Source organism: Gallus gallus, chromosome 5, assembly GCF_016699485.2.
Source record: "Gallus gallus isolate bGalGal1 chromosome 5, bGalGal1.mat.broiler.GRCg7b, whole genome shotgun sequence".
NCBI classification, from domain to species: Eukaryota; Metazoa; Chordata; class Aves; order Galliformes; family Phasianidae; genus Gallus; species Gallus gallus.
In genome coordinates, this window is record NC_052536.1 from 37,859,445 (window position 1) to 37,884,516 (window position 25,072).

The 25,072-nt window shown below is 40.8% G+C and overlaps 1 protein-coding gene across 7 annotated transcripts in view; it reads left to right on the forward strand.

The window, feature by feature from the left end:
• The window catches only part of TTLL5 (tubulin tyrosine ligase like 5), a 120,150-nt gene that overhangs the window by 22,181 nt on the left and 72,897 nt on the right, over nucleotides 1-25,072 (forward strand). For all 7 annotated transcript variants that reach the window (XM_015287390.4, XM_040701000.2, XM_040700999.2 and 4 more), the window contains exons 12-23: nucleotides 844-951; nucleotides 7,887-7,968; nucleotides 9,206-9,267; nucleotides 10,854-10,945; nucleotides 13,683-13,724; nucleotides 16,249-16,362; nucleotides 16,745-16,836; nucleotides 17,412-17,474; nucleotides 18,317-18,355; nucleotides 19,264-19,409; nucleotides 20,783-21,068; nucleotides 23,504-23,624. In XM_015287390.4, the coding sequence (XP_015142876.2) occupies nucleotides 844-951; nucleotides 7,887-7,968; nucleotides 9,206-9,267; nucleotides 10,854-10,945; nucleotides 13,683-13,724; nucleotides 16,249-16,362; nucleotides 16,745-16,836; nucleotides 17,412-17,474; nucleotides 18,317-18,355; nucleotides 19,264-19,409; nucleotides 20,783-21,068; nucleotides 23,504-23,624 (1,247 nt within the window). The remainder of the gene's footprint in view (nucleotides 1-843; nucleotides 952-7,886; nucleotides 7,969-9,205; nucleotides 9,268-10,853; nucleotides 10,946-13,682; nucleotides 13,725-16,248; nucleotides 16,363-16,744; nucleotides 16,837-17,411; nucleotides 17,475-18,316; nucleotides 18,356-19,263; nucleotides 19,410-20,782; nucleotides 21,069-23,503; nucleotides 23,625-25,072) is intronic.

Genomic DNA, 25,072 nt, shown 5'->3' on the forward strand with positions numbered 1-25,072 from the left:
TGCTGGGGGTTTTGATGTGTTTGCCTTTGTTCCCTTTTAGGGGTGAGAGAGGTTATGCTATCTTTCTTATAGTTTTTCAGACTAGGACTCTAAAGTTTGCTCCTTCTCCCCTACTCTCACTTCTCTGTTGTTTGTCCTTGAAAACAGAAACTGTGTTCTTTGTATTGCATGATTCATCCCATACTGAGTGTAGGATCCAGGTCTGTATCTAATGTGTATCTTTTGCTGCCTTTTGCTCCCTGTCTCAACACCGCTTCTTATTTCCAAGCTCTGTTTGTGGGTTTATACAGGAGCCAGAGAGAGCTTTGTAAGTGAAGCTGCAGGTTGTAGATGAGCAGGACTGGGAGCTGTCACTAATTGTATCATTTTGAAGAAATTTGTAAGTCACAGTCTGGGAACAGCTGCTTTAGAGGAAGGTGCAATATCATGGAACATGTATTACACTGGAAGTCCACCACAAAGAAATATTTTGTACATTAGTGGCTGTGGTTTAAAGGCTTACCTTGCTAACACTCTTGTTTAACCCTTTCTAATGCCCTGAGAGAGCAATGATCAGACTCCAGCTGACTTGTGCTGATGTGCTTGCCACATGTTTCTGCTTACTTGCATTGTACATATACTCTTGTATCATACTCACTTGTGACCATTTTTGCAGTAGGTTCTGTATGCATGTATATGTTACTGCTTGCATGGATTTCCAAACATCGCTTTGTCATTCATAGGCTCTCATGTGCTTTGATTCACAAAGGTATCTGTCCATATGTATATGCATTCATGTTTTTGTAGATATGGTGTGTTGCTTCACAGTCTACCATTTTTTCTTCCCTTCTTCCCTCCGTTTAGCACTGATGGCCAGTGTGGAAGACCTGATTATCAAGACTGTAGTTTCTGCTGAGCTGGCCATTGCTACAGCTTGTAAAACGTTTCTTTCACATCGTGGCAGCTGCTTTGGTAAGGAACTGGGGACATCTGTGTTGGTTGGTTTTTCAGTGTTATTTGAAACTTGCATCTTTCCAGTGCTGTAGGGAAGCTTGCATTTCCTATTGCAAGAAAGCCTGATTCTGTTTTTCAGCTCAGTATAGGCCTCTGGGGCCGGAGGTTGTTGAATTGCAATTGCCACTGTGCCAGCATCATTCATGAGAGTCTTATACTAGAAAAGAGGATGATGAAAAGTGATTTGAAAGGCAACTGGGGAAGTGCTGGAAAGTTGAAGTAACTGACCCACTAGCCCTTGCAAAGGATGGCTACGGATAATTAAATATCCCTTCAGAGTACTTAATACTTTCTGCTGGGCTAGATGGCTCGGTATAGTTCTGATTTATAGTCCTACAAGGGTCTGGTGGCTAAGGAAGAGATGTGTAATGCAGTTCCTGGAATAACAGTGGTGGTAATGCTTCTGGGCTTGTACTTGTGTGAGAGTTCCGCAGGGCGGCGTCGAAGCCTATTTCTGGCAGTAGCTGGATGCAGAACTATGTGCTGGCAAAAGGCTTTGAGAACTCGCTGGCAGCAGATGCTGGGAAAGGATCCAGAAAGCAGCGGCTGGTACCACAGTGTGCCTTCTCCTGCTTTCCAGTGGCTGCTTCCCAACCTTCCCTGAAGAGGCCTCCTCCTGCTCTTAGCTGCCCTCTGCTCACGCAGATGCACACACGAGGGAGCAGTCTTGGGGCAGGGGAGAAGAGTCTAGAATGTTTCAGTTTCTGTGTTTAGCTGTTGGGCCTTATGTTTAAACTAGCTGTGACAGGTAATTCCATTTGTGTGGTCTTTGCATCGCACTTGGGTTATTTACTGTTGTATGGCTTTCTACACTCTAATATAAATGTTGTCGTCTTTGGATTCTTAAGGGTGATGAGAATCTAAGGACACATGACTGATATGTTAGTGACCTGCTAAGTTACCTCTTTGTCCTTAGGTTCCTCGAAGTAGCTCTGATGCCTTTGTTCAAAGTTGGAGAGCTTTAGCATACATGGGGACTTGAGTTAGGTGGTCTTTTTAGGGAAGTAATAGATTAGCAGCTACTCCAGAAACATCATCAGCTGGATTAAAAAACAAAACACAAACAACAACAAACTCTCTTAACTACCTCTTTTTTTTTTCTCCTCTATTCCTCTCTGTTGTGTCTCTAGATTCCAGCGAGCTGTGTATGTGGAAATTCATGTTCCTCATGTACTTTCTGCTGGGCCTGGCTCTGAGGTTATCCCACTTCCTGCTGCCTCCCCAGGGCTGCACTAACCACCCTCTCAGATGCTCCCCCACAAATAAACTGTTTTGTTCCATTTGTTTCAGTGTAAACATAAATTTAGAGCTTCCCAGGAAAGAGAGCTTAAGTAGGAGCCACGCTGCTTCCCTAGGGAGCCTGAGGCATTTCCAGAGCTCTACACTTTCTGCCACCTTCCCTCGCAATTAAGTGGTGGTCCTTGTCCCAAGGATCTGAGCTGCCCTTGTCATGCTGTATGGCTTTTTCTTCATCCCTGTGTCACTTTGTTTGTGCCATTTTTGACTGTGTTGAAAAAACAAACAAAAAAAGGCAGTTTTTCTAGCTGGAATTAGTCAGAATGGCTGAATTAGTAGCTGTTAACATGAGGAAGAAAACTGGGAATGAAGATTTGAAGTTAACATGCAGAGGGTCCCAGGAGCCTTTTCTTTCCTTCTGGGCTGCAAACAATGAAACTGCATGTGTGTCCTGAGAGAGAATGATCATTTAAAGAGAACCTTACACTTATAAAACATATATCTGAAGCTCAGATACAGAGGTAGGCCTTATTTCAAAAAATAGTAGAAAAACATGAGTAATTTGATGTGTATTTTATTCCAGTACTTGTAATGCTGTTGTGGGAGATAGGATTCCAGAACAATTACCACCTTCCTGATACAAAAGTGTATCATAAGTACTTAATTTGCTTAGATTAGGCTTCCCACTTCATTTCTGTGATAATTTAGATCTCCTGCTGTGGTGCTTCATTCCTACAATAAACTTTTAATGTAATATACTTGTCTTTTAGATTTAAGGGAAGAGACTCCATTCATGGCTTCTTCATGTTCTAAAACAAGACTGGTGAGACAGTCTGTATGGTTCCAGCTACCCATGCTTGCCTAGAAAGTGAGAGTGGTAGGTCAGAATGATTCTTTTTCTAATGTCAAAGTGGCATGCTGCTGAATATTTGTGGAAAGATTGTAGTGAGTTCCCTTTTATCCGTGCAATGTGAGCTGTTTACTCCACTCTACTAATAATTGGTTCTCAAAGGACTTTGGATACTCAGTAGTTTTGTTTCTCTGAATTGCATCATGAAGTTGTGAAGTACCACGTGGCTTCTTTGCAGCCTTCTTCATGCATTGGTAATAACAATGTGAACTCTGGACCTTTTTTTCTTATTTAAAATTAAGCTGCAAGTAAAAAATCTTACCCAGTTGAGTTATTGGTTACTGGTGGAGCCTTCTTCAAGTAAAAACTGGATTTTGCACCGACTTTGAAAGACATAATATATCAGTGTGAACAGGAGGTGCAATGGGGATACATGTGCTCAAGCAGATTAAAGACGGCTTCGTTCTCTTCTGGTGTAAACATTTCTGGGTGGACTAGAAAAGAGTGTGAGCTGCTTTCATTTCATTGCCATTTGAAAGTTCTTTGTAAGATTGTTTAGTGGTGGATGAAATGAAGGCAACTGAGTGCAGGATTTATTTATACCAGCATCCTGCATAGTGTCATATGAGCCTGGAGAAGCAAAATGTTAAGTCCCCTGTTTCATTCCCAGCTCTGATCAACTCAGCAGTGACACTGTTGAGTGCTTGTGCAATCAGGAAGGCAAGGCAGGGTAGGGTAATACGCGTTTCTTGATCCCAGCAAGGCACCGAGTGTCCTGTTTAGCTTCTACTTTGTCCTAAGGCTAAATTGATCAGACCTATGCTTTTAATCTCATCAATCATATCAAGATAGGATAGAGCAAACAAACTATTGTACTACTTGTGTGGTAAGCTAAATGCTTTAAAAGTCTTAATTCATATTTAATGACCAGTCTTCAACCACCTACGTTACCGTTTTTTGTGAACTCTTAGTTTTCCTAGCAGTAGCAATTAATCTGTTTGGGGGAGTGCTAACAATTCTTAGTATTGAATGGTGCTGGCCTGATCTTTGAAGAATTTTGAAGGATATGAAAATTTGAGATTAAGGAATTTCCGTGCACACTTGCTTAACGTTAGTATAGGAAAGTCCCTGCCTGTAAACTTAGGTCAGCCTTACATACACCACATGCACATATTTTCATCTTTGAAACTGGATTAAGCTTTATGACAAAGCAAGAGCAGAACAACTATTCCCCACACGTGCTCTTTTTCTGCAAAGCTTAATCCGTTCTACTTTTATCTCCTTGCTGCCTTACAGTCTGTGCTGTAAAGCCAGTATGTAAAGATCCCATTTTGAATCTGACGAAGAGAAGATTGTCCTCAGCATCTTCTGGCTCCTAATGATGGGTCTCCTAATGATTATAATGTACTAAGGTAGTTTTTGTAGTGTATGTATATCTTCAAATTTGACTGAAACCATCAGCTTGCAACTGAACGGTAAGAAACATTGGAGTGATATGTCTTCTAGTGATAGCTCTGTAGGAGTTAGTCTCTGTCCCTGCACTTACAAGTTCTCCTTACTTGTCACTTCATAGCTCTAAGTGGTCTCTAATGGGTTGACGACTTAGAATTCAGAGCTCAGCTGAAAGTCAGAATCCTACCTTTCAGTAGGAGTGTCTTTGCAGATGTGCTCGTTTAGAATGAGACAGTCTGTCTTTGTTGCAAAAGCAGAAGAGTTGCATACTCTGCAGCTTTTTTCAGTGTGTATATGTCACTTCTTAACCTCAGGTTGCCTCCATTAAATTGCAGAAAACCTGCTCTGCAATAAAACTGCTGCTCTTTCCCTAGTGAACGAGCTGAGAACAAGGACCGGAATTACAGCAACCTTCTAGCAATTGAGCTTATTCCATGCAAAATCATGAAAACATTGTTTCCACTGCAAGCTATTACTTGTGACTTAGTTGCTAGACTTAACAGAGAACAGCAAATTCTTCGGGAATGTTTTCTAGAAGGGAGTACCATTGCAGTCTTTGGCAGGACTGTAAGACAAACTTTGACTACATGGTAGTTTACTAGAACCAAAAGCTTGAGATAATGTATCAAGCCTTCCTCTTATTCTTTAAATAATGACATTCATTAAAAACTAAGAAATAAACATTTATCTCTGACTGAAATGTTTGCTCTTAGACTTCAGTCTAAAGCTAGTACTTCTCTTGGGAGGATTGGAAGGCTCTGGTAGCAGTGACTTCTCTTAATGGGAATGGGAAGATAGAGGCTGTTCCTGCTGAATCTTGGCAATAGCCAATACCTCTTGATGTAATTTTGCTTTAGCAAACTGAAAGGATGAAACATTTTTGTGGATCATAGTAGCAAGGAGAGGGGAGTAAGAGAAGGCACTGTGGAAACTTGGTATCTTAGTTTCTTCCCTCTTAATAACAACAGTGGTGCAAGATGGGTTGCTGTAAACCTACTGTTACTTTAGTCTGATGCAGCAATGGCTCTTTTGGCCTTTTTCTTCACTCTCTACAGAAGGAAGTGTCAGTCTTGCTGAAACTGGTAATTTCAGAGGGTATACTTCTGGCCTTTGCTATGTTTATGTGATTCTACATTTTTTGTGCTTGCCTACACATAATTTTGAGTTTCGTAGTGGGAGGGTACTACTTCTGTTTTTAATCTAGGTAGTGCATTTTCCACATGTGAAAGAATGCCAAGGAGACATTACTATAATTGGAAATATAGGTAATTAATCTTCTGTTTGTGCTATAGTATCTCAGCCAGATTTGAGAACCCTTAGTGCTATGCCCAGTATGGGGACCTGATAGATTTGTCAGAATGTGGATGATAATTTGCTACTGATGCCCTAAAGTAGGAAACATATCTGCAGTGCCTAGACAGATGTGGCTTAGGAGACTTTAGCCATTGTGGAGTGGCTGTGGAGTCTAAGTAGGAGACTCTAAGGCGTTGCAGGTGACATTAGATACCTGTGTTTAGCAACAAAGTTAAGCCAATGGCATTACCTTGAAGAGCCTACTGTCCTGATAAACAAGGCACTCACATGGGAATGGAATACCAGCAGTCAGGATTGGCCAAGGTCGAGAGGTATCCTATACATATTTGTAACTGTAGATTGAGTGAGTGAGTAATTTGGACTTGGGTAGGAAACAAGGAGGGTTAAAAGGCAAGTGATTTGGAAGGGAGAAAAGTGTGAAAGGGAATGACAAAGACAGGAAGCTAGATTACTAGCAAAGGTCCTTTGAGGGACAGAGGGAGGGAATGGCTAGCAGTGAAAGAAGTGTAAGCTAGTCAAAACAAAACGCTTTGCTTCCTGACGGGGGCTGAGATGTTGCAGGCCAGCAGCTGTCATAGGCCCACTCATTGCTTCTCTGTCTTGGGCATGAACTGCCTGTCCACTGGAGTTTACTGTGCAGGTCACAGGTCTTCACTAAACCTGGGATTGTCTTTTGAAATAACGTATTAAAAGCATCAGAGGTTTCTTTTGGACAAAATGCTTTGTTAACGTTTACTCCCATAATCCCAACCTCCTCCTTTTTCCTACGGTGCAGCCTTCCCAGTCTGGGGAGCAAGAGAGCCAAATGTAGATTCAGCCTCATTTCTTTGGAATGAACCAACTCCTTAACTGCTGTTTTGCTTTCTACTCACTCTCTGGCTACAGTGTCTAGAAAAGTGAGCAGGCAACACTCTCAAATCCCACTGCCATTTCTTCCCCTTCCAAGACCATCCCTGCAGCTCTTTATCTTCCTATCATAAGCTACTTGAGCTCTCATACAGGTCTCTGCTTGGGAAGATCTTGTCAGGCAGTCCAGCTCCCTGGAGCCAGCGTGAGCATCAGGCAGGCGACAGAAGGCCAGAAGCAGAATTTAAGGGAAGCAGCATGGCAAATAAATTCTTCAGCTTCCACTTCAGGCACTAGGGAACCAGTTGATTCCATGGAAATCCTTCTTTTCTGCCAGTACCCTGTTCTGTGGTGTTTTGAAAAAATGTGCATAAGTTGCACTCAGGGTCATTAAGTATATTTCTTAATGCTGGAAGAGAGAATTGCATTAATGCCAACTTCTGATTTAAGTTGTCTTTGTGTGGTGTCCTTCTTGCAACACAATCCAAACAAGAGAGATTTTGTGTATAGCACAAAACAGTAAAATCCATCTTGGAAAGGGAAGCTGGCTTCATCATGACCTGCAAAGGGCAGAACACATCTAGCAAATGTAATACGTTATGAAGGAGAGAGACATTTTAGAAGCTAATATTTGTACAGTGATTTACTATGAAGTGGGAAACTGTCAAAGAGATAAAGAGTTGCGGGAGGTAATCCATGTTGGTGGAGCTGCAGAGGAGAACACCCTTGTCAGGATACTGCAGAGAAACATACAGGAAGAGCTGGAAAGATGCTGCTGCTCGGAAGATACAATTTTCTGTAGCTGACTGGAACAGTGAACGTGGGGATGAAAAGTTTTGTTGTTTCTGGGATCCAATGAAAAAAGCAGAGTGGATTACTGTGCCTCGTGTCAACTCTGTAAAAACGAATTCTGCATGAACTGAAGTTTGTGGATGGCAGAGAGTTCATTTTTCTATATAGCATTTTCCTAGACTCATTTTCTGCTTCTCTCTTTTCCTTACAGGGTGCATTTAATTTGAATTCTGAGGGAGTGAAACTTCCTACTTTTGAAATGTTACTTATTCAGCCCTAGAGAGTTAGCTGGATTTCACATAAGTGATGTAGATAGGAATGACCTGATATAAACTAGTGTTGAATTTTTCTGGATGTTTAAAGATGCTGTAATGTAAATTTACAATGCTTGCTGTATTTTCAGAGCTGTATGGCTTTGATGTCCTTATTGATGATACTCTCAAGCCCTGGCTGTTGGAAGTGAACCTATCCCCATCACTGGCCTGGTAAGTGATTTCCAGGTTGAGGCTGGGACTGTTGCTGAAGATGGTCAGCCTTGCAACTTGTGGTCCTAGGACAGCATGATTTCAAGACGCCTGTGATGTATTTGTTCAACTACTAACAGCTGATGGAACAGTTCTTTGCTTTTCCCTGTGCAGAAATAAACTCACTGCAGCAAAAAGTTTTGAAAGAACCCAGTTGGGATTCCATTTTCTTTTTAATTTTTTCTCCTCTAAAGTCCATCATCATTGTTAACACTTCATAATCTCCCATCATAGAAAAAAAACTTGAAGCTCTCCAGACTATTGTGTGGGATTTCAATCTGTTTGGCCAAGTAGATACTTTAAGATTTTGGAGTCAAAGCAAAGTTCAGCCATTATGAGACTTGTGTATGCAGATGTATTCTTGGGTTTGCATTTTTGGTCTAGCATTCTTTTGGTGAAATCCACAGTATGAGTGCTGTCTTGGCTCTGACTCTTTACAGTCTAATGAAGCTTTTGCAGTACCCATTTAGTTTACAGTTGCCACTGTAATTAATTTCCAGGCTTGTTGGTCTGTGCTCATATGTACACAGTGGATTATTTTTACAGCTTAAAACTCTAGCTCATGTATGCATCCTTTGCCTTGCTTTATAATTGCCAGTCTTTTTGTCCAAGTTGTTACCATCTCTCACTGTACTGTAAAAAGTGGTTGATTTTTCTGCTTCCCAAGAAATATAACTTCATTTGTCTGATCTGAATTTTATTCATTGATGTCTATTGGAAAAATTATGGATATTTATCACTTGTCTCTTATCTGATCTGTTCACATCTTCCACCTTCGCTACTTGTTTTTTTCCCATGAATTAGAGCTAACCTGTCTGATTTCATGATTTTACATGGAAAAGGCATAGATGGCTGGGTTTTTTTTTGAGAATTCTGACAGAAACATTTATTCCATGAAATGCAGCATAAGCAGAGCTAAGATAAGATTGGGCATTTCTGCATTAGAAGACAAAAGCTGCATAAAGTTCAAACAAAATCAATAGATGTGGTGTTTATAAACAGAAACAGATGAATCTGTTGCTGTTTGGTGCTTACCTAATGTGTGTGACCCCCCTAGATTTCCTTGCATATTGATTACGCCTATGTTAAGGACCTAATGCAAATAAGTTTTATCGCAGTGGATCTTGTCTACTGATGTATTTCTCTGACTGAATACCAGACAAATAATTCTGCTTGTTCTCTGTTGCATGTGGGGTAGCGATGCACCTTTGGACCTCAAGATCAAAGCAAGCATGCTCTCAGATATGTTCACCCTTGTAGGTGAGTGTAACGAAGAGCTTCTTGAATCTTTCTGTCATCTAAAAATGATAAAAAGTATGTTAATGAGCTGCATGTTAAAAAGCATGTTAGGTTATTAGATGACTATAATGGAGGAAAATCCTACTTAAGGAGAGCAACTCCATTTAGCACTGGGAAGTTACATGTGGACATCTCAGCTTTAGCATGTAAATAATCTGGTTGTTTGTGTTTAGGTGATATTAAGAGTTTATACTTGGATATTTTAAAACCCTGCTCTTTTTATCTTAAGCAGTTGGCTTTTGCTTAGTGCTCAGAATCAGTATACGTGTACTTTGAGGTTGAACGTGTGAGTTCTGTTTATGCACTGCAGAAATGGAGCCAAGACCGTGAACGCTGCATGACTTTTTAGTGCACCACACCTTTAGGCATTCATAGCACATCTTGGTTCAGTTACTTAAGCAACCTACCTCTATCGCTAAAAGCTATAGCATTGTCATCAAGTAGACTGCTCAGCTGTTTGAGGGAGGGAGCCCGTGTGTGATATTCAGCAGCCCAACTTACTGATTTAAGTAGCTTTTTCTGGAGTGAGTTTTGTTTCTTTTTTTCCCAGAAATGCAGTGTGCAATGTGATGTGCAAAGATTGGAATTATACAGTGCTAGGCATAAATAAAAGGTATCCTTTTTGATCTTTAAGCAGTGGCAAGAAGCTTATGTCCAACACAGCAAAGTGCAAGGTTTTGCACTTGGGCTGGAAGAATCCCAGGCATATATACGGACTGGAAGGAGCAGTCCTTGAGAGTAGCCCTGCAGAGAAAGACCTGGGGGTTCTGATGGTTGAAAAACTTGACATGAGCCAGGAATGTGCTCTTGCAGCTCAGAAAGCAAATGGTATCCTGGGCTCCATCAGGAGAGGGGTGGCCAGCAGGGACAGGGAGGTGATTGTCCCTCTCTGCTCTGCCCTTGTGAGGCCCCATCTGGAGTACTGTGTCTAAAGGTGGAGCCCCCAGTACAAGAAAGACAGAGAGCTGTTGGAGAGGGTCCAGAGGAGGGCCACAAAGATGATCAGAGGGCTGGAGCACCTCCCCTACAAAGACAGGTTGAGGGAGCTGGGCTTGTTCAGCCTGGAGAAGAGAAGGCTGCGGGGTGACCTCATTGCAGACTTTCAGTACCTAAAGGGAGCCTATAAACAGGAGGGGGAGTCAACTCTTTGAAAGAGTAGATAAAACCATTTCCCCTTGTCCTGCTGTTAAGTTGAAGGAGGGAAGATTGAGGTTGGATGTCAGGGGGGAGTTCTTTACTATGAGAGTGGTGAGGTGCTGGAGCAGGCTGCCTAGAGAGGTTGTGGATGGGCTGTCCCTGGAGGTGTTGAAGGCCAGGTTGGATGGGACCCTGGGCAGCCTGGTCTAGTATTAAATGTCAAGATTGGTGGCCCTGCGTATGGCAGGGGGGTTGGAGCTTCATGATCCTTGAGGTCCCTTCCAACCCAGGCCATCCTGTGATTCTGTGATTCTACGTATGTACAGAGTGAGGTTATTAGCAGGAATGCTAGGTTTGTGTTTCAGAGCTTAGCTGTCTATAAGCTCTCACTGGTATCCTGATCCCCACAGGCTTTGTATGTCAAGATCCAGGCCAGCGATCAAGCCGGACTGTTTATCATTCATCTGAATCTGTCAGGAGAAATCCATACCAGAAGCTGCAGGTAAGTGACTTCAATGTGCCAGAGCTGAGGAAGGTAGCAGTAAAGTAATTCTCATTGAATTTGGCTCAAAGGTGAGAAATTGAGGATAGAGACTATCGGGGAGTGTAGCAAAAGGGCAAGGGATAATGGTTTTAACATAAAAGAGGATCAGATTAGACATTAGGAAGAAATTCTTCATGATGAGGGTGATAAGGCAGTGACACAGGCAGCCCAGAGAAGCTGTGGATGCCCCATCCCTGGAGGTCTTCAAGGCCAGGCTGGATGAGGCTCTGGGCAACGTGATCTACTGGAAGGTGTCCCGGCTCCTAGAAGGGGTGTTGGAACTAGATAATATTTTAGGTGCCTTCCAACTCACACCAGTTCAGTAGGTGGGGTTATCTGGACTTCCAGTAGAACTACAGAAAAGCCTCGGGATGCAGCTGAGCTGTGGCTGTGTAGCCATTTTCATTTTATTGTGAGCAACAAGCTTCCAGAATCCTAGATCTTTATGAATGTCTTCTAAGACCTCCTTCTAGAAAGAAAGAGGTTTTGCATTTGAAATTTAAAACTTCTTACCCATATAATTGTGGAATTTCTCCTTTCCTTTCCTTTGGATCCTTGGACTGAGACCTCGTGGCTTTCCGTGATTGTCTATTAGCTTTTCTGCTGAGATAGCACTTTCTGAGCACGGTAATGGTGAAGAGCAGGTGTCTTCTGGCACCATGTGCGTCCCATAAATGTTTGTGAGAGTGGAGCAACCACAAGAAGCAGGGAGATCCCCCATCTCCTTCGAATTTTCATATGAATTTCTTACAAGGCAAGTAGGCGAAAAGTCTATCCTGATGCTGTCTGCAGCTGATGTACATTGTCCTATGAGGTACGTGCAGCGTGGCTGTTGAACTCGAGCTCAATTAGGAAATGAAAAGTTATTTTCATTCAGTGACAGAGTACCAATACATGACCCATTTTGATAATGGGAAAACTTACAGAAATTGTAGCACTTTGCTTCTTGAAAAACTTGGAATTTTGAGTCGCTAGGGAGAGGTTTGAATAGTTGGTGAGGTGACATTTGGGCACTTGACTCAACCTGTCTGAGTCTGAATCTTCTAAGGTCAGTTTTATGGATACCGCTCACCATAAAGGTGCTCTCTATGGCAGACAGGTATGTCAAATGAATAAAGAACCATTCCAAAAGAAGGAAGTGACCTTCTCTCTTACAGTAACTGTATCAAATCACTGTGTCTTGAAATCCTTTATCTGAAACAAATTGCTGTAATCTCAGAAAATTGAGTTGTTAGAAAGCATTGAATTTTCAGGAGGTTTTAAGTTTTATAGATTCATTTTGCTTGAGAACTACAAATGGCTCTTAAGGCCTGGACAGTTGAAATATGTAAAGATTCATATGATAGAGCAGTGATCACAAGATAAGACTAAATTTTCTTTTGGGACGTTTGTCCGCCTCTCCTGTGTTTACTGGGAATAGCTTTCTGTTCTAAGAACGGAGGTGGAAATCCCGTGAGTAATTACATCTGTAGATCTGTGTTTCAGGAATATTGTGGCCTGCTCTTGACGTGTGTTTTATCTCAGGTGTTGTTGAATCTTTTATAGTTCTGTACGTACTCTTGGTTGCAAAGACTACTTTAAATTATTTTTTCAGGATTTCTGAGTTGTAATTGTTTGCATAGGCCATCTCTAATCATCAGAAAAATCACGTCCTGGGAAAGGAAGCCTGATACTGGTCTTCTGGATCATTAAATGGTTACAGTGACTAATGTTTCATGAGTTTTACCAGACTGGACTGCAGGTTTCTTGTGCAATTCCTTTGATTTGTCTCTCTGAGCATTTCTTCCTCCAGAGAGATGAACAGTTGAGTGGCTTCCATTGTAACTTGTTGATTTGGACTGAACCATTTCAATTAATTGTACGTAATAAATGAACATTGGCATTTTTGCATAGACCAACTAGAGAAACAAACTTGGCAGTAGCACAACTACGAATGATAGATACATCTCTTGAGAATCCTCTCTTACACCTTTGAGCACAAGAGAGGAACAAAGCAGCCTGAATGCCACCAAAGGCAAGAAGAATCTAAGTTCCTATGAAAATAGCTTTCTTTTAGTCATACTGCTGCCATCAAACTGGTCTTGCTTGTAGACCTGATGCCAAATGAACCCTTAAGTAATATTGGGTACTTTTTGACATTCTGATCACGTTTCTGCATATGTACTGGGATGTTAAGTCTCCACAAAAATTGGAATCACGTGAGGATATTTAAGTGAAATAGCTTCTGGAATATCAGGATTTTTACTATTTTTTTCTCTATCCGTTCTGTTAACAGCTCTGCTTGGAAGCATCTGTTTCTTCTCAATAAATAGCTAATAAATATTTTCCTCTGGGTAGCTCTTATCTTACAGAAATATGAATTTTGATCTTGAGAGTTGAATTCATCCATTTAAAGAGTTTGTTTGTGTGTATTTGTGTGCTTTTGAAAATTATGCATATGTCTAGATGCATTGTGAGTGACTGTTGAGCATGTCTGAGTTAGGATTAGCGCTGTATTCTGGAACAGGGGTGGGATGTTTTTGTGATGGATGTGAGCATGATCTGAAACAAAGTGACGAGCTGTTAGCTTTTTCTCTGGACTTCAGTTATACTTGTTTGCTTTTGGGCACTCACTGCTCCTCTGCAACTCAGGCAGGGATTATAGTGTTTTGAAGAATACAAGGTTTTATTTTTCCCCTCTGTGTGTCTATTGCAGCGTCCTGCGTCTGCACAGTCCCAACCAACAAACACCAGAATGGTAAGTACTGGACTTGATTCAGCTTCCTTCACCAATGTAAAGAATGCCATTTCGGACATTACCTTGTACGATACTCTTGGCACCCTCCATGCAATCCATATGGACAAATCAGTGTTACTTTATAATTCTAAGCACCTGGCTGTGTGGGGACTTGGTAGGCATTATTTTGCTGCTGGGCTTCATGGACTAGCACAATAGTGATGATTCATTCTAATTTTCTGTGATTTCCCAGCAGGAAGGAAGGTAGCACAGATGGAATTGTCTTGAGATCCAAATTTGTTCCATGGGCTGCCATTTTAGGTCATTCAATGTAAGTTTAGCTGAGGCTATGAGAAAAGATAAGACTGGGAGAAAAAAGTCTGACTGAATAATGAGGTTTTGCAGAGAATAGGAAAGATCTTTGTGCCAACTGCTGTCAGTGATTAGTATAATGAGAATCATAATGTGGGAACCAGAGATGCTTGCAGAATTTGGAGATTAAATCAAAGTGGTTGCATTTACCTATATTTCTGAAGATAAGCTGGGTCAAAAGCAAGAATTTTGTGTAGTTGGAGGCGTTTCTGTGTTACAGCAGAGTCCTGCATTAGAGGAGGAAGAGGAAGTTACTGAAGCAAAGTTGTAGAGCTGTGCTTTTGGCTTAGAAGAAAGTTTAGGAAGAGAGATGGCCTTAAGTGGAAAGGACATTAGTCTAAGAGCATCAGTCAAACATGTTTGTGTACTGGCATTTCTACCAATGCTTTTGTTACCTGCCCCTGTCACCCACATTGTCTCATTCTCTCTTGTTTTATTTAGTCAGTTTTCATTAGGATTAACAACATATTTCAGAAAAAATGGCATTGTCAATTTTCTTTCACATTTTCTCTGCCAGTCACTACAGAGTGTAACCCACTGTAGTGCAGTGCTTGTTGCTGTTGTGGTCGTTTCATCCGTGAATTCTGAGCAACCACTTGTGATTTATAATGAAGTGAATCTGGTGTTTAATTCTGATTCAAGTGGTCCTTACAAATAGAAATGAAACCTGGTGTTGCTGTGAGTTTGATTTCTAGCTGAGCAGTATGAGTTATTCCATTGGGCTTTTCCCAGTTAAGGTTTCTGTCATGTTTTTCACTTCTTTCTAAAATAAGCAAGCTCTCTATACGTTCTTTGTTTGGTGTACTGCTAAGAGATAGTTTGAATTTTATATAAAGGCACGAGACCTTCTGAGCTAAACTTTTAATGCTTTGTTTTTTCATCTCCAGAAGCTTTTCATCTGAAATGGGCCTAAGATGAGCTTAAAATGTACTTGAGGATGTGTTCAAAGATTTCAGTCTTGCTGGCATTTTAAGATTGTACGAGGGCTGCTCTGAAAGTAATGCCTCCTGTTTTATGATGTTGGCCCAGAACATCAGAAGCAGATGGTGGTGGTATTGTCAGTAGAGGTTGAACCTGACTGTGTGATAGGTGGCAGCAGAGGAGCAACCTGACAAAATGGTGTCTGACACAGAAGTGCGGATGAAGTAAAGATGTGCAACTCAGTTCTTCCACAAGGAAAAAAATGGTGCCCATTGACATTTATCAATGCTCGTTGTAGGTTTATAGAGACCAAACAGTGGATGTGAGCACAGGGGGAGGTGGGTGGTGCATTGCAGCAGTGGCAACAGTGATAGTGGGTAACCTTTGCTGGCACAGATGTTTGCAAGAATGGCAAGCAGGCTCTTGTTCGTTGCTGGGAAAAAAAATAAGTGTATCTAATGGCTGTAGCTATGTTGAAAAATAGCGTTGTAGCTAAGAATCTGCTCTACCAAATGGAGTTCTTGTATTCTTTGTATCTGTTGTGGTTTCCATGGAAGTAAGAAGCCTTACTTTCAGAGCACCCTGAATATAATCCTACTAATCTGGGGATATTTTGAATTCCTGTTTTTTGTTGTAATTCACCACAACTGCTCATCGGATTGATTTATCTTGGAAATTATTTATTTTCTGCAACTCTTCTCATTGTTTTTCTTTCAATTTGCATACATATGTAAATTTGCATTTTGTATTTACATATGCATAAGAATGAGCCAGGTTTTCCTGCAACTTTGTCTCTTCAGTGAATTGCAGTAGTGTTGCCATGCTAGGAATACAGGACAGGGACAGAGAATCATGTTCCTAATACCACTGATGTGTGAACCCCAGTGTTTTTGGGGGGACTATGAATGTGAACGCTGGCTTTATTATCCTTTGTGTATGGATCTCTCTCAGCTCAGGGGCTGAGAAAGTGAATCCTGACTTCGGTGCTTTTGGGTGTTGTCTTATGCTTTCCCAGAATGGACTAGGGATGTAAATACTGACATTGTGCTCTGCTGAAAACTAGGAATATGAATACTCACACTTAGTGCCCACTAGGGTGTGGATTCTTTAAAGAGTGGACTTCAGGAGTTTGAATTTTGGCTGTAGCTCTCTAGACTGAAGATTCTGTTGGAAATTGAGTCCTAGAGTTTGAATGTAGCTTAAGAAATCTGTGAGAGGAAGGGAAAGATTTGTATTTGCACTGTCTCTGCAGCGTACCCGTCCTCTTTCTGCCAGTGATGTTGAAATGAAAAACTTGATGTCCTCCGGGAGGGAAAAAGCAACAGGAAGGCAAGGAAGCTCTGTGCTGGGTCTCTCCATGGAAGAGGTAAGTAGGCTATTAAATATCTTTTGTTTACCTTGGCTTTGAAACCATGTATGGGATAACTTGCTCAGCAAAGAGCAAGGAGACACGTGTGAAAAGCATGACAGAAGTACAATTTTTTTTGAAACCGAACTGCTGAGTTTTACTGTTGGGATTGCCCCTTGCCCTCAACTGTGCCAAACATACATGGTATGAATCCAGGCCGTGGTAGACTCCTTTGGAATTTAAACACAAGATAAAATTGCCTAAGGATGTATGTCATACATACCCAGCTCACCCCAAGGTCTGCAATGATATGATTTTATGCTCTGAAGTTGAGGGATTTTTCTAGGATTCTTTATCCATTGCTTCTGCTTTGCTGACTGTATTCTTTTTTTATTCCAAGATAAAAGTTCTTCGTCGAGTGAGAGATGAGAATGAACGGAGAGGAGGTTTCATCCGCATATTCCCTACCCCATTAACATGGGACCTTTATGGGTAAGTATCAAAATCCATTAGGATGGCTCAGTGTTACACTGATGCTTTCTGTTGAGGAGTATTCCATGTTATGTACACGTAGTTTAATGTGGTCAGCTGTCAGGAGTGTACTGAGGGTTTTGGTAGAATGGCTGTTTATTATTGCTACTTTCTCTAATTGCACCTTACAGAAGGCTATTAAATATTGTTTCATAGACACTGATATGGCTTTTCTGTCTGAATAAAAATGTCTTCTCTTTAATTAACTTATTGCTGCTATCTGCTTTTACATCCCACAGCTGCATATACTGTGTACCTATGTACTTTCCCATTGGGCCATAAACTATAGGAGTGTGAGATACTATATTACGCTTCTTTTTTCTTTCCAGTGTGCAGTGCTTCTTCATCTCTCTTGCCTCATCAGGAACTTCAGCTAAGGGTTGATAGCTCTTCTCATTTCCTCTTTTCTGTTGTGGTACAGCATGTTGCCTCAATCAACTTGTTCTGGAATGTTTTTTATAGATTACTTTTTTCTATATAACGTCTTTCAATATGGTGAGCTCTACCTTGATACATCCTGTATTTTGTTTTTCTAGATCCTTTTTAGAGTACAAGACATCAATGAACTACATGCTGGCTACACGTCTGTTTCAGGACAGGTAGAATGATTTTGGGTTTGGGAGGGTGACAGAGAACACAAACAACATGAAAAGTATTGATTGTTCACTTATCCAATGTTATAAACATCAGTCTGTGATTTATGAAGGGTAGTAATAGTTGTACAACTCTTTTCTAGCGTGCTGGTTGTTGTGGAAATTTCTCTTATTCTTACATGTCTCAGTTTTAAATCCAAGGGTAAAAAGGACCATACATAAAAGGCATGTAAGTAGGAAAGAGATGGGTCTAGACATGTAAAACCTCCAAGCATGTGTGTTTCTTCATGAAGAGATTATAGGTGGTCCCTGTTTACCCTTTGTTTCAAACTTAAACTCCTATCAGAACTTTCCCTCATATGAATACTGAAAATTTACTCCAGAGGTTTAGTATCCCTCTCTCTTGACATATACAAGCATGATTTGATGCCTCTTTCCTTGGCTTATACTTTGATTCATGCTGCTGATTGAACTTCAGTTGAGAGCTCTATGCACTTTCATTGTGTGTTTAGCATCCATCTTCTTCCACAGTTTTTCTTATCCGAGTTGTGCAGTAAAGTTACTACAGAAAAAAGGTAAGGCTGCAGTGTAAGATATTTTACTGTGTAATTTCTAGAGACTAGTGGTAAGCGATGACATCTCCCATTTGAGTTAAAAAGATGTAAGCATCATTTTTAGAACATCTGCTCACAATTCCTGTTTTAGAACCTTTTATCCTTTAAGGTAGGATTAAGAAGAAATTATATGAATTTGGTCTTTTCATTTTATACATGAAAGATTTTGGAAGCTTTTTAATAGAGTTGATGATCAAGATTGAAAGGTGATTTTTGCCCTTGTTCCCTTCTTAGGGACAAGATGAAAGGAGACCTCATCACTGGAAGATCTCGGTAAATGCTTCTTAAATATTTAGAGTTTATTCTGAATTTAGATTTCCATAGCTTTGCTAGTCCTGGGTCAACACCTACTCTACCCCAAACCAATCAAAATCTGAAGGAATTATGTTGCTCCCACCTTTCACAACCAATTTCAGTTAGTAAATGCAGTGAGGAAACTGTGTCCCAACATCAGAAGAGCTAACGTTTTTGTTGCACTGGACCTTAAGATCACTCCACTTAGGCTTGTTACTATGGCACTTCTGCTGTAATGTTGAGTACAGGACGTGAGCTCTCTTAAAAGATTACATAATATGTGAGGTTTCAGAACTTCATATACCCATATATTTACTTTGCTAGTTCCAAAAGATGAACGGAACAACAGAAATTTTCTGTGGATATTCACAGTTACATTAAAAAGAGCATTTTTCTGGATCATTCTGCACTGGTTGAAAGTTAGCATGTTTGTTTCTCTAAAGGAATCTGGCTGAGATCCTTCTCCTCTTGTCTGTGGCATAACAATGAAGAAGAAGCATAGAAGGTTTTGCACACAGGGTTCAGGTCCATGTGCTCTCTTCAAACTCCCCTCCATTGTTTTGTACTCGTACTGTTCAATTCAATTTTTCTTACTAATTGTGCCTTGAGCTGCTGTATATTGGAGATGTGCTGCTGACCTGTGAAAGCATGACAATAGGTAGATGAGTCTGGGGCTTTTGAGAGCTAATGTTCTGTGAAGTACTTGAAAGATTTGCTCTGAACTTTTGTAAGCTTTAAATGGAGCAAATCTAGACTGATAGTAATTGTTTTTGCCCTGTGTCAAGAAAACCATTTCTTGAAGAAATTTAATCTGCCAAGTTTCTTTGTACCATCAGAGAGAGAAGTATAAAGAGTGTTTAAGTATGTCTCCCTATCATACTTTTCAGAGAAGATCTTAATGGGAGGCTGGATACGAATCTGGAAGCTGTAGACTCTCATTCTCTCTTTTATGAGAGAAAGCTTGTTTCACTGGAGTTACGGAAGCGCCGGCGATGTCGTACCAAAGCTAGAGCAGCACAAACAAGGTCATCAGGTATGCACAGCTAGAATGTTAGATGAATATCAAGTCCTAAAAAACGCGAGTTTTTCTTATTTGAAATCTGTGTGAATGGGGTTGGTTGTTCTAGCTATTGTAGTCCCTAAGGGGATTCAGGGGTTGACGTTTTTATTTCACAAGTTAATAATTTTCATTTTATTATTCTTCTGGGCATTCTGCCTTCTTAGTGTCAAGAAAATGGTCAGGGTCGTGAAATTGATGAGAGCAGTGGAAAGCATCTCCTGTGAAGAGAGGCTGAGAGAGTTGCAGTTGTTCAGCCTACAGGAAAGAAGGCTCCAAGGAGACCTTAAAGGGCCCCTCAATTACTAAGGGGACCTGAGATAAAGATGAAGAGAGACCCTTAACCACAGTGTGTTGTGACAGGACAAGGGATAATGGTTTTAAACTAAGAGCACGTAGGTTTAGATTAAATATAATGATGAAATTCTTTACCATGAGGGTGGTTAGAAATTGGAACAGGTTGCTCAGAGGTTGTGGTTGCCCCTTCCCTGGAAGTGTTGGAGGTCAGGCTGGATGGGACTTTGAGCAACCTGATTTAGTTGCAGTTATCCCTGCCATGTTGGAATTTTGGAATTAGATGACCTTTAAAGGTCCCTTTCAACTCCAATCATTTTATAATTCTAAGAATTCCATTCCCACTATTCATATCTCTACATGTCTGACTTAAACGTAATCAATATTTTCTTGAACATGAGCTTGTGGTTGCACTTTACACTATGTGTCTCCACAGTCCTCCAGCTGTTCAGAGAAAGATGAAAACCTGGGACCTTCCAGGCTAGATTTGCTACACTTGAATTGCCTGTAAACATTTGGAAAGAGAGAAATGCTTTTTATTCAAATCAGTGTGAGAAAGACTTAAAAGGATGCAGAGGGGGATGATCTTCCTAAGTGGCTGTTCCTTAAGCCTTTATCTAACTCTTTCTAATAGCTACCTGATACTGACTGCCATTGGAGAGGCTATATGTTACGTGGTGACGTATGGAGCTCTATTAAAATATGTGATCTTTACTGGCACATGTGAAAGTTCAGATTTTTTAGCTTTGGTTTTCATGATACGCAAAAATCCAGAAAGTGAACATATATGTGAATTCAAGCCCTGCCAAAGAGTCAGGATGAAACATAGGAAACTACCTTTCTTTTATTTCTCATTTTGTGGAGTTAAGATTTTTAGCTGTTAGATATGTAAATGGAAAGCCAGAAGCAATAATAAAAGGCAGCAATAGTTATCGTGCTGTTCCCAAATGGTGTTTTCTCCTTCTGGCGGAAGAATTAAGGAATAAACCTGAGCATATTTATAGTAGGACAGTCCCCACGGCTTGATCACAGAATAGATTATTTCTTCTCTACAGGGACATCACAACCAACAAAGCTGTCCCTCACAGACACAGAAGGTGAAGAGGAAGAGGAGGCGGCAGATGAAGATGAAGAACAAGATGGAACTCTTGGCTCTCTTTCGAACAGCCAGTTGAAAAGCAAGCCAAAGCTCTCTGAGCTGGTGAAAACAGCTAGTAAGGAGAGGTTGACAGAAAAACTTGACAAGAAAACAAGAAACGGAGGAGAGCCATTTCTTGAAAAGTCAGACTCAAAGTCTCAGTTCAACTTGCTGCAGATTCTTAAAAAAGATGGAAATCTAAGGTGAGAGATTTCTGTGTATTGCTTTGACTGTCAGCTAATATCAAAATATTGAGAATATAGACTTACATGCCTCACTGTGAATGAGAGCGAGGAGATTAGAGGAGACTGTGGTTAAAGGGCCTGGATTTTTGTCTGTGAGCTGTCTTAGTAAATAGTTGACACAGAAGGGAGATGGTTGCAAAGATTGAGAGTTTACCTAAATATCTGACCTTTTTGATTAGTGTAAAGTACGAACTGTAGTTTTCACTGCTGTTCTTTAGTCTGATCATGTAAGTTATTCTTTTAGTCAACTTGGGCTTCTAAAGTGCTTTTGTCTTAATACAGTATGCTTGCTATTGAATTCTAAAACGTGTCCTTTCATTCTCTGCATTTCCAAAGAAATTGCAGTTTTTATATGTTAAGCTATTCAAGAAAGGTTGGGAAAGTACACCTCAGTGCTACCTCTCCATAAAAATATAGTTTTCTCTTTGTTGTGCTTATATTTTGGATGTTGAAATTTTTATCTCTAACAGCAGTCTCTGATTCTCAGAGTCTGCACCTCCTGAGAGCAAGACAAAAGGTCATTTGAGAGCAGAAAGTTACTGACATGTCTTATTGCCTGCTGCTGAGCATGACTGTGGAGCAGATTGTTCAGATGGATGACTCAGCTGCTTGAAAAAGAGTGGTGGTACTGGAGGAAATTGTGTAGAAAAATAACAGTCTGGGTCCTACTAGATGTTTAGAGGAGTTGATCTTTCCCTTAAATTCAGTTGATAAAAGTGACTATTTGCAGATGGCTAAGAAGAACAAGGGGTGCTCGTACATCTAGAAGATGAAAAGCCCTCCTACAAAGATATAAGAAATACTGTTTTGTGTCAAGTGTCCAAAGGTAGAGGAGAAAAAATGTTGCTTGTATCTGCCTTCTTAGATTAATTTCTGGGAGGATTTATGAATTATCAAATGGATTTTGGAATTGTTTTGAGGTTTTCTTCTAGCAAGAACGTTTGCTGTTACGACAGAAGATTCTGAAATGTTTTTGATTATATAGCAGTAATGTCATCTGCCTATATATAGAACTGAGTTCTGCCGAGAATGTAAGCTCTGTCTGCTGTTCCTGGCAGAATCTTGCTCAGCACCCAATGATGTTGGGATTTCCCCCTGCAGAAGTGTGTAAGGCTTGTGGTGACCTCATGTTCCAGGATTGTGCTGGGCTTGGCCCCATCTGATCTGTCATTGATGAAAGCTTTGCTGTGGGGTCAACAGGCCAGGGAGTTGAAGTAATAACATTTTCATCCAAAAGAAACTAGGCCTGTTCATCCAAAAGAAACCAGCCCATAGGATAATGCTAGAGAAAGAGAAAGCAAATCAAAATTGTCCATGAATGAAGCTAGGCTGCACAGTAATAGAAAGTTCCTAATTATTGAAACAGTGAGATGGAATACCATTTCAGGAAAGCAGTGATTTGAAAAACCTCATCATTGTGAGATTATTATTTTTTTTTCTTTTTTAAGATGAAACGTGATAATTTTTTAGAAAAGATTGACATTGCCTGTAATAGGAGAGCAATCAGTCACTGACACTAAAGCCTGTTTGTGTTTTTACGAAATGAAAGGAGAAATTGTGCTTGGCAATGCAAGTGACAGTTATGGTGACACTGGAGGAAACTATAAGGAAGAATAGACTGAGAGAAAAGGATGTTGGAGGGGAGAGGGTTTAGGCCAAGATGACGCTGAGCAGAAATAAGTAAAGTGTTCAGCAATTTCTCTTGCAACAGATGCATATGCTAAAGTAACCGCTATTGTGAAAGAATAATAATCAATGTGTCCCTCCTTGTCTCGCCCCAGTCTCCTCCTCAATTCGTGCTCACAGCTTCCCAACATGCTCAGCCAGCTGCACAGCAGATTTTGCTGATGTTTGTTCTTTCTTCAGTGGTGCCTTGCTCAATGAAATCTGGCCTTTGTCCTTGGACCAGCAGGGGAAAAGCTTACTTTCATAGATTTAATTCTGTCATTTCCAATGGGAATTGCATGGTCTTTGTTAGAACTCTGGCAGTGATGCTAACCTCTTTAATTTATGGTCTGTTGTTGTGTTCAAAATGCTTGTGAAGATGGAGGTCCAGGAGAGCCTTGAACTGGGTTTAAAAATACGGTTTTACTGATGTTTGTGATGGTGACTTTTGGAGGAGAGTTGCTATGGCTGTGAGAAGACAAGGAGAGCACTCCATTTTTTGAAGTGGTCTTAGAAATTAGTGGGCATCTTGTCTCTTGAATCTATGGAACCGTGTGCCCTATCTTTGTGAACTGAAGGTCTCCTTGGGAATACTGGTGGGTTGAAGTGATTCTCTTTCCCTTAAGTGTCAACGTTTTTGCACCTGCAAGGTCCTTGCTGAATATACTCCCCTGTAATTCTTTCCATTACTACTCTGAGTAGCTGACTGTGATTCTCTTGGTCCACAGCAAAGTGCAGGCTCGTAGGGCTTTCTCTGCCTATCTACAGCATGTTCAGCTGCGATTGATGAAGGATGTTGGTGACCAGTTCCAGAATGCTGCCTGGGCTGCAAAAGAGGATGAGCAAATGGTAAGAAGCTTTGTGTTAGCTTAGAGAAGCCCAGCTAAAATCTGTCCTGAGTTTTGAGATCAGTTCCAATCCTTGGAAGATCTGAGGTCCAAAAGTACCTTGTGACCAGCAGGTCAAGGGGGCCAAGCCTGCCCCTCTGCTCTGGGCTGGTGAGGCCTCACCTGGAGTACTGCATCCAGATGTGGAATCCTCAGTACACAAGAGACATAAACATGTTGGAGTGCATTCACAGAAGGGCCATAAAAATGATCCATGGAATGGAACACCTCTCCTGTGAGGACAGGCTGAGAGAGCTGGGGCTGTTCAGCATGAAGAAGAGAAGGCTCTGAGGTGACCTGGGAGCAACCTGTCAGTGTCTAAGGGAGAACAACAGGGAAGAAGGGGACAGACTCTTTAGCAGGGTCTGTGGTGATAGAACAAGGGAGAGTAGATTTAGGTTAGATATAAGGAAAAAATATTTTGCAGTGAGGGTGGTGAGGTGCTGGAACAGGTTACCTACTGTTGTGGCAGGTGTCCCGTCCCTGGAGATTTTCAAGGTGAGGCTGGATCAGGTCCTGGACAACCTGACCTGTCTGTGCATGTCCCTGTTCATTGCAGGAGGGTTGGACTAGATGGCCTTCAGAGGTCTCTTCCAACTCTTAGGATTCTATGATTCTAAGATTATACTTATCTTTGTCTAGTTGTCAGTTCTATATTTTAACATGCAGACAGGATAGGAATGCTGGCTGACACCTGAGCAATGTCAGAGTAGACTCTAGATGACTAAAGTGTGGTTGACATTTGAGCTGCCAAGATCTTTCCCTGATTCTTCACTGGATCTCTCAGCTCTGACCCTAACTGCTTTAGAACTCATTTAAAATTACTTAGCAGTATCTAATTCATGCTACTATTGCATTACAAAAAGAACAAACAACAACAACAACAACAACAAAACATCCACTCAAATGGAGCAGTTACCCTGTTAAGCTTTCTCACTTCCGTGCTATTTTACTTTTTGCAGCCATCTGTACTTAGGAGTGTTTCATGTATTCAGAATAGCAAAGAAAAAGTAATAGAGACTGAGAAAAGAAAGTTACTATTTAGCACAGGTGTTTTGGGGGATGTTTTTAGTTGGTTTTAAAAGAAAAACAAAAAACTACGTGATATGTTTCTCTAGGCAGTATGTTAAAGCAGTATGTCTTGTGTTTGATGTGTATGTGTTTTAAATATTGCAACAAGCTCAGATTCCCTTATAATTCCTCCCTAAAAGAGCATTGTATGGCAGGTTCTTTAGCTTTCTGCAAACAAATATGTCCTTGCTGAATGCATATTTCAGGGAAAGAACCAGTACAGTTTGGAGATAAAACTAAACTGCGTGTCAGGAGTAATGGGTTAACTCACTGGAAAATGTTACTCCTGCTCTTTCCAAGGAGAAATTAAAACTGGGTTTTTAAGAGTCACTTTGTCTG